General features: G+C 57.7%; 1 protein-coding gene across 1 annotated transcript in view; it reads right to left on the reverse strand.

Annotated features, from left to right (window-relative positions):
* Positions 1 to 236: 236 nt before the first annotated feature.
* TMEM222 (transmembrane protein 222) overlaps positions 237 to 8,255 on the reverse strand; it is a 15,873-nt gene continuing 7,854 nt past the window's right edge. Inside the window, exons 2-6 of the mRNA XM_006155313.2 lie at positions 5,586 to 5,686; positions 3,922 to 3,953; positions 2,524 to 2,620; positions 2,314 to 2,444; positions 237 to 1,021 (exon numbers count right to left, since the gene is read on the reverse strand). Of these exons, the coding sequence (XP_006155375.1) occupies positions 934 to 1,021; positions 2,314 to 2,444; positions 2,524 to 2,620; positions 3,922 to 3,953; positions 5,586 to 5,686 (449 nt within the window). The 3' untranslated portion in view covers positions 237 to 933. The remainder of the gene's footprint in view (positions 1,022 to 2,313; positions 2,445 to 2,523; positions 2,621 to 3,921; positions 3,954 to 5,585; positions 5,687 to 8,255) is intronic.

The following is an 8,255-nucleotide window of genomic DNA, read 5'->3' on the forward strand; positions in this document are numbered from 1 at the left end:
GACCAGCAAACACAGAAGAACCAGGTGCTGGGCTTGTCTCCCCACCCAGCTCAGACCTGCCGCAAGCTCCTCCCAACAGCAGCAGCACGTGGGGCCCATGGGTCCTCGTCTGTAAGGAGCCAGGAGAGTGCTGAGTGCTGGGAAGGGGCCTGAGAGGCCGGATGGCCAGGCAGACATGGTGCACGGGTAGGGGCCGCCGAGGGAGAGAACGATGACGACAGACATGACACGCAGCCTCTGGAGTTAGAGCTCTTTACTGTCCTATCAGCAGGCCCGGCAGCACGAGGCCCTCCCAGACTATCTGGAGATGAGGGGCTGCTCACAGGTGGAGGACGTGGCTCCCTGCAGCCCCAGGTGGCACTGGCTGCTCAGGCGGGCCCTGGTCTGCTACCCCATGTGAGGCCCGTGGCTCTGGTCTCTGGCACTCTGCACAGGCAGTTCCACACACCCCTCCCCAAAGGCAGGGGCCCAGCTGCTTCCAGGGCCTGGAGGGTGAAGGGGGCTGTGGGGGCTGGAGACAGCAGAAGTGAGAATGAGCTGCCTCCAGCTGAGGAGGGCCTGCCCAGCACCTCCGGGCCATGCGAGAGGCCAGTGCTGAGGGCCCAGGCAGTTGAGCTTACAGGCTTCTAGGTGGGACCCTACGGCAGAGGGACAGGCTCTGGTCCTGTGCTGCCCCGGCCCGCGGGTGCAGGGTCCTCCCCTCCTGTACCAGGCACTGGGCTAAGGCAGAAGGACCCCCATGGGCAGGAGGAGCCAGGGAGACTGACAACGAAGGTCCAACCACACGCAACCTCAGTCCTTCCAGCCACCTGGCCCAGAGCCCTGGGTTCAAAACGCAGACCCAGCCCTGCCTTCAGGTTGAGAAGAATCTGGAACGAAAAGGGGGGCACTGCCTCCTTGGGAGCCTGGTGGGTTTGGGCCATTAGGCAGCCATCACCGGAGGTTAAAGACCAGGCTGATGGTCAGGATGATGCCCAGGAAGAGGACGAAGGGCAGCCAGGTCTTCACGAAGGCCCCGACGCTGATGGGAGAGAAGAGCACGTGCATTGTGACAGAGCCACAGGTGTGGCTTGAGCCCCGCCACCTACCCCCGACAAAGCTGAGAAGCCCCCATGGCCGTCCCTCACCCCTAAACCTGGTCAAGGGTCTGCGCTGCTCTGGTGCCCGCTGAGCACGACCACCTAGGTCCTGGGCCGCTGTCTGGGCCCTGGTGGGGACCTGCCAACGCTGGCTGGGTATAGGGGCCTGTCATCCTTGGGCTCACAGGCTCCGCGACTGCCCACCTCTGGACAGGTCTCCAGCATGAGGAGGGACACTCCAGCTGGGTACGGAAGCCACCAGTTGCCTCTGCTCATGTGCTCGCCATGGCTCGCTGGCAGGGTGTGCTGTGGACAGGGCCTGGCTCTGCGTCTGTGTGACTGCACTTACATTCTTCACAGGGCACCCCTAAACGCCTCCCAGACTTAGAAAATACCTCTAGAGAATTTCCTTTTCAGAAGCTCTTAAAGACTAGCATAGGGGAACCAGCAGTTAGCGTAATGGCTATGTCGCTGGACTCCCACGTAGTCGACCGCGGTTCGCATCCCGGACCCGGTGGCTTAAAACTCACGCTGGGCGCGTGTGCGTGCGTGTCCAAGATCCCGAGAGGAGAATGGAGGAGAAGGGATTGCGGCGTGACCATCCCCTCTGGGGGGTGATTTCTCACTTTCTGTCTCTATGTCTCTCTCTGTCTGTCTGGCGAGTGCACGCGCCCTATAGCAAAAACCTCTAAAAAAAAGACTAGCATAGAGGAAAGCTGGGAGATGCAGCTGGGTTAGTCCAGACACGCTGGCTCCCAAGTCCGGGTGCTGCTGTGTGACTTACTCACCTCTGAGCTTTCTTGACCTCTGGACTGCGACAAACGTCTGACCTCACAGGCTACCAGACTGTGCCTTCAAAGGTCCCCCTGCACTCCCCAGGTCATCAGTGGGGTTCACCTGCCCAGACAAGGGTCTGACAAGGATGCTTGGGAAGGGACTCCGTGGAGGGGCGCCATCACGAAGACCTACTGTTCACTCTACCTGACCTCCCCAGGGAGCCAGAAGCCCTGCCCTGTCTTCCTGGGGCCCAGCAGCTGGGAGGCGCCCAGGCAGTTCATCTTACAGGGAGCCAGAGGCAGAGCTGGTCTGGCCTAAGCCATGGCCTCATCCTCCGCACCCCTGGGACCTCGGCTAGTCATTCTAGAACCTTCACAGCTCTGAATGGCAGGCTGACGGCCCCAGAAACAGGCTCTCCTGGGCCTGGGAGAGCAGCTCGGGCCGGTGGGAGGCTCACCTGACGTACTTCCCATAGAGCAGGCAGAGGCAGCAGAGCGTCACCATGTTCCAGCGCGTGCTGTTGTTGTACCGCATCAGGTTCAGGGCCAGCGCCACGTGGGAGTGGCAGTTGTCACAGCAGAGGTTGTGCTGAGGTGCGGGAGGGCTGGGTCAGGCCAGGCTGCGGTCCCCCTCCCCCTCCGCCCGGGGCCCAGGAGGCCCCGCCTACCATGCGGTGCTTGTACTCCTCGGAGGCATCATGCACGGCTGTGTCCCAGGCGTTGGGCCCACTGGTGTACACCCGAGCAGGGTCCAGCTTCCAGTACCTGGAGGCAGACAGGGACACCAGGTCAGTCGGTGTGTTCTGGGCTGCCGGGCAGGGGCTGAGCCTGTGGGCAGAGTCACGCCCAGGACAAGCCACGCAGCAGCAGCCGAGATGGGGGCTGAGGCGCCCAGTACACGGTGGGTCCTGCGGTGGCAGGGAGGGTTTGGATCTAGGCTGGCAGTCTGAACGCGTTTACCCTAATCCCAAGCCTGCAATGTTAGGAGGGGCCTTCAGGTAGTGACCAGGTCATGGGCCTTCACTGTGGACTTCCTCGCCTCCAGAAGTGGGAAGGAGGTTTCTGCTGTTTACAAGCTGCGCAGTCATGGTATCTATTACAGCATCCTGGAAGGGCCAGGCCGAGCACAGCTCACACACAGCAGGAGGCCGGAATCGTGCAGTGTCCCAGGAGCATGTACCTGGACATACTGAGGGGCTTGGAGAAGCAGGGACAGAGAGCTGTCTAGGGCACCTCCTGCAGGGACCTGAATGTCGCACCAAGCAGGCTGTCCACCAGCGAGTACTCCCACTTTCCATACAACTTCCTGGGGTGAGCAGCAGAGATGCAAATGGTGCTAATAAGCCCACAAACCTCAGGCTGGGTGCGGACTATTGCTCTAAGCAATGGGGTGCCCACGGGCCTCCAGCCAGGAGTGTGGGGAGGTTGGGTGCCCAGCACTCACAGACTGTCCAGAGGCCACGAGAAACCAGGGTGGCTAGGACTGGGGTTGCTTAGGGCTGCCGGGAAAGGTACACTTGAAGTTGGCCTTGCCCAGCCTGGCACAGATGCCCTGGGCACATTCCCACCTGCCTGGGGATGTCAGGGCAGGGGTCAGGAAGCCCTGTTACAGGCCACCTCCTGGGCAGCCCTGGCCAACAGGTGCTTGGGGCTGCCCAGTGGGTCCTGAGTGCAAAGAGGAGACCCGAAGGTCCCGACTGGACCAGAGATGGCTTCCGAGTAGGATGGGACCTGCCCCAGCCAGGACTCCCAGCAGGCTGCACAATGGCACCTCACACCCTAGCAGCCTGTCTGTTCCCGGGGGCAGCAGAGTGAGTCCAGGCAGAGGAGACGGACCGGTGTGGGCCTAGCTGGCCATGCCCTGCAGTGTCATTTACTAAGAAAGGTCCACCTCCTTCTGCTTTTCCCACTCTTGCCATGAGGTGAAAACATGGTGGGGCGGTGGCACTCATCCGGGGCTGACCCCGCTTCCTTAGGCGCTGGCTGGTGCTGGGTCCCAGCTGGCCTGGCTGCTGCTCAGGACGGGAGGAAAAGCCCAGGGCAGTCGTGCAGCGTTCTTCACTTACTTGGCAGGCTTTCCGAAGGCCATGTTGTCCTCCTGTCGAGGGACAAGAGCAGAGGTCAGGCTGAAAGAGGCCTAGAAAGGTCTGTCTGGAATGGGTGTAAGGGGTCTGGCCCTGCTTGGGGCGCGTCAGCATGGGGCACATTTCGCGGGGCAGAGTAGTGAGGCACCCAGAGCCTGTGTCTGGGGCTCACTGGGGCCCCAGCTGCCACTTTCCCCAGTCCTGCCTTCTCCCAGGTCTCTGGCAGAGACTTGCACACAGCATGGCCCCGCCCCCTTTGGCAGTCTGGCTTCCCTGATGGGGAGACTGCAGTGAGCTCTGCACTCACCATGGGACCTGAGGGATGGGACCCCAGGGAGGAGTGAGTCTGTGGGACCATGCCGGGGCCATGGCGGCCGTGACAGAGAAGGCACTGGAGGAGTATCTCTTTTGTCTTTTGTTTTTAGGTTTTTGCCAGAGGGCATGTGTGCTCATCAGAGACAGAGACCTCCTGTCGAGGGACAAGAGCAGAGGTCAGGCTGAAAGAGGCCTAGAAAGGTCTGTCTGGAATGGGTGTAAGGGGTCTGGCCCTGCTTGGGGCGCGTCAGCATGGGGCACATTTCGCGGGGCAGAGTAGTGAGGCACCCAGAGCCTGTGTCTGGGGCTCACTGGGGCCCCAGCTGCCACTTTCCCCAGTCCTGCCTTCTCCCAGGTCTCTGGCAGAGACTTGCACACAGCATGGCCCCGCCCCCTTTGGCAGTCTGGCTTCCCTGATGGGGAGACTGCAGTGAGCTCTGCACTCACCATGGGACCTGAGGGATGGGACCCCAGGGAGGAGTGAGTCTGTGGGACCATGCCGGGGCCATGGCGGCCGTGACAGAGAAGGCACTGGAGGAGTATCTCTTTTGTCTTTTGTTTTTAGGTTTTTGCCAGAGGGCATGTGTGCTCATCAGAGACAGAGACAGTGAGAGGGAAAGTGAGAAACCACCCGCCTGGGGGGGATGGCCTGGGGGGGATGGCCACGTGGAGATCCTTTCTCCTCTGTTCTTGAGATTCGGGCACACACACACTTCACGTGATATTCAAGTCGCTGGGTCTGGGACTTAAACCACAGCCGGTCACGTGGGAGTCCAGCGCCTTAACCACCACCTGAGCTGCTAGCCCCTGGACAAAGTATTTCTAAGTGCAAAGCACTAGGCTTCATCACGTTAAAATGACCCTGCTGACTGCAAACAGGTGGGGGCCCAGTGCCCTTATTCCAGCCCACACTGGGGACAGGCAGGGCATGGGCCTGGGCACACAGTTGGGTCGCTCTGGAAGCCCACCCCAGGGGCCCTGTGAGCCTTCCACCCTGACCTCGACTCCCACTTTCCGAAGGTCCGAAGATGTGGCTCTTGGGTGGTCTGACTCTACACTTTGGCCTCTAGGTTCCACCCATGCCTTGGTACCCTGGGGATGGGTGCAAGGATGCCCTGCAGGGTCAGTTACTTAAGAATCCTCTGGCCACACTGCCCTCCTGGTCTGTTCTAGAGGCAAGAGAACGGGGAAGAGGGGTCAGACACTGAAGAGTGGCTGAGACTGGCGATCTCGCACTCTCCAGGGTCTGAGAACGGAAGCCTGCCTGCAGGCAAGACCAGCACCTTCCCCTGCGGCCTTGGCACCTCGAGAGGGGCACTGTTGGGGCTCACCGAGACGAAGTAGGGGCCAGCGAAGTCCCGGATGACGCCCGTGGATGTACAGATGCCCATGTGGCCGATGACGGGGAGGAACCACCTGGGGAAGGAGAGGGATACAGCTCAGGGTCCCCAGTGACAGACATAGGGACCCTTCACCCCAGGGCAGCGTGGGTGCCCAGCACCGTGTGGGACACAACTGAAGGACAGACACCGAGGTGGGTGAGGGCGGGTGCTGTTCAGAACTCGCGCTGCTGCTAGGGTGGGTGTGCTCCTGACGCCTGCACCTCAGCAGCTTCAGCGGAGGTGAGTGCGTGTCCGCTGAGGCGCCACAGAATGGTTGCAGCACTTTATTGCAATAGCTGGAAGCACCATCTGATAAAAACCATGGAACCGTGCCCTTAACACGGGCACTCACCGCCCTGTGGCGCGGCAGTCAGGCCTTGCAGGAGCCTGTGCTCCCACCACAGATGAGAGTCCAAGTCCCAGTGGCTTACAGGCCATGGGTGCACATGTGCAGGACCCTGACGACACGGCACTGGGGGAAACGAACTGTGGCGTGACCTGTCTCTACTGGGGCTGGTTCCTCTCCTCTCTCTGGCCAGCCCGCACATGCCCTCTGGCATACAGAAAAGCAAGTTTGTGTTTAATTTGTACACTCTATTGCATGTAAACTATACAAAGCAGATCAATAACGGAAGGGCCCAGAGGGGCCCACAGTGGTGAAAAGCACTCTGGGGTTGCTGGCTTGGGTCTAGAGGCCTCCTTGAGAGGCCCAGGCATTTGCAACCCAGCACTGGGCTGGCTGGAGCTGCAGCGGGCTGGGCTGAAGGACCTTGTCTCAGGGGTGTGGTATTTCCTTTTTTCTTTTTACTTGCTTGGGGGTGTGGTGAGCTCACCAGAGGAGAGACAGAGTGAGAAGGGGAGAAAACACCCCAGTGTGGCGTGGTCATGCTGCAATCCCTCCTCCTCCAGCTCACCACCCCGTCAGGACTGGGGTACACACGCTCACAAGCTCAGGGTGTTTTTCAAGTTGCCGGGGGCCAGGACTCAAACTGCAGTTGGTCACGTGGTATCCGACTCTCCCTACCCACCAAGCATAGGGCCAAACTGGGGTGTGTGCTGTATTTCTGCCTTTCTCACTCATAGAACAAATAAAATAAACAAAGTCACAAGTAGTCCAGATGTCCAAGGGTAAACCAGACAAACCGTGGCACAATCACACCATGAACAACTCCTAGCAGTGAAAAGGACTTGAGACACGCCACCTGGATCATACAGACAGGGCTGAGTGGGGGACACAGGCGCACATGACAGAGCTTTATTTTATTTTTTATTATTTTTAAAAAAGTTTTGGCTATAGAGCACATGCACTTGTCAGAGACAGAAGGAAAGTGAGGCAGCACTCCCCAGGCAGGTAGCCACACCACAATTCCCTCTTCATTCTCCTCTTGGGATTCTGGGCACACGCGCCCATGCACCCAGCATGTTTTTCAAGATGCCAGGTCTGGAACTTGAAACACACTCAACCACATGGGATCCAGTGTGCCTTCAACTCCATGCCACCTGGCTGGCCCATAACATAGTACTTTTTTGCCAGGGTGCATGTGCACTCACTGGAGGGAGTGGGAAGGTGAGAAAGCAACCCACATGGGGTATGGCCGCAAGCTCTATTTTTAAGAAGCTGTAGGAATTAAATAGAAAAATACATCTGGAGCCCAGCCACAGTGCTGTAAGCTGTGGGCGATGCTGCATGAGCCAGGGCGGGCTTTTGAGATCGCTATCCGCTGCTGGACATCCAGTGATGGCTTCCTATCACCACTTACAACACCCTTTGAACTCCTTCCAGCATTCTGGCCCTAATTATCTCTTGGCTCTCGCCCCGTGGCCTAACCACAGGGCCTGCTTGTGGCTCACCAAGCTGTGCCCCCCCCCCCATTTTCTACAGAGCCCTTTCTTCTGCCTGGAACGCCTCCCACCCCCCTCCGGCTCTGCAGAGCTGGCCCCTCTTTGTCCCATTAGGGCCTTGGTTACGCTTTCAGCCAGCCTTCAAAACCCGGGCACCCAGTACCTAGTGCTCTGTGTTAGAAACTGTCTTGCTGGGACCGGCAGGTGGCGTGGTAGTTAAGGCTCTGGGACTCCCTCATGGCTGACTGTGTTCGAGTACTGGACCTGGCAGCTTGCTTTCTCACTTTCTCTCTCTGGTGGGCAAGCGTGCCTTGTAGCTCATTGAAATATATCAACAATAATAAATAAAACTAAATAATTCTTTTTTTAAAGCATTATTTTTTTTAAATTTTATTTATTTGCAATTAAAGTATGAATTTATTTTGGTACAAAAACTTTTTGAAATTCATACAGTTTTCCCATTACACGTATTTCCATGAGCTTTTTTTTTTTGGTCTGAAACCAGTGTATACTGCATAGTGGCTTAATCGTGCACGCTATCACCAATAATTTTCCATTTCTAGTTTAATATATATATAGATATGTATATCTATATTTTTACCCCTATTTCTGACCCTTTGCCATTTCCCATCCTCCTCCCACACTATCTCAGGTGTTTACAGTTGTTTTCCATTCCTTTTCCCTCCACATTTTATTGATCACACAATTTCTTATATAATCTAACTTCTTTCTTTCTTTCTTTCTTTCTTAATAAACTGTTGTTAATTTTCCTTATCA

This window comes from Tupaia chinensis, unplaced genomic scaffold (genome assembly GCF_000334495.1).
Source record: "Tupaia chinensis unplaced genomic scaffold, TupChi_1.0 Scaffold000445_1, whole genome shotgun sequence".
Classification (NCBI taxonomy): Eukaryota; Metazoa; Chordata; class Mammalia; order Scandentia; family Tupaiidae; genus Tupaia; species Tupaia belangeri.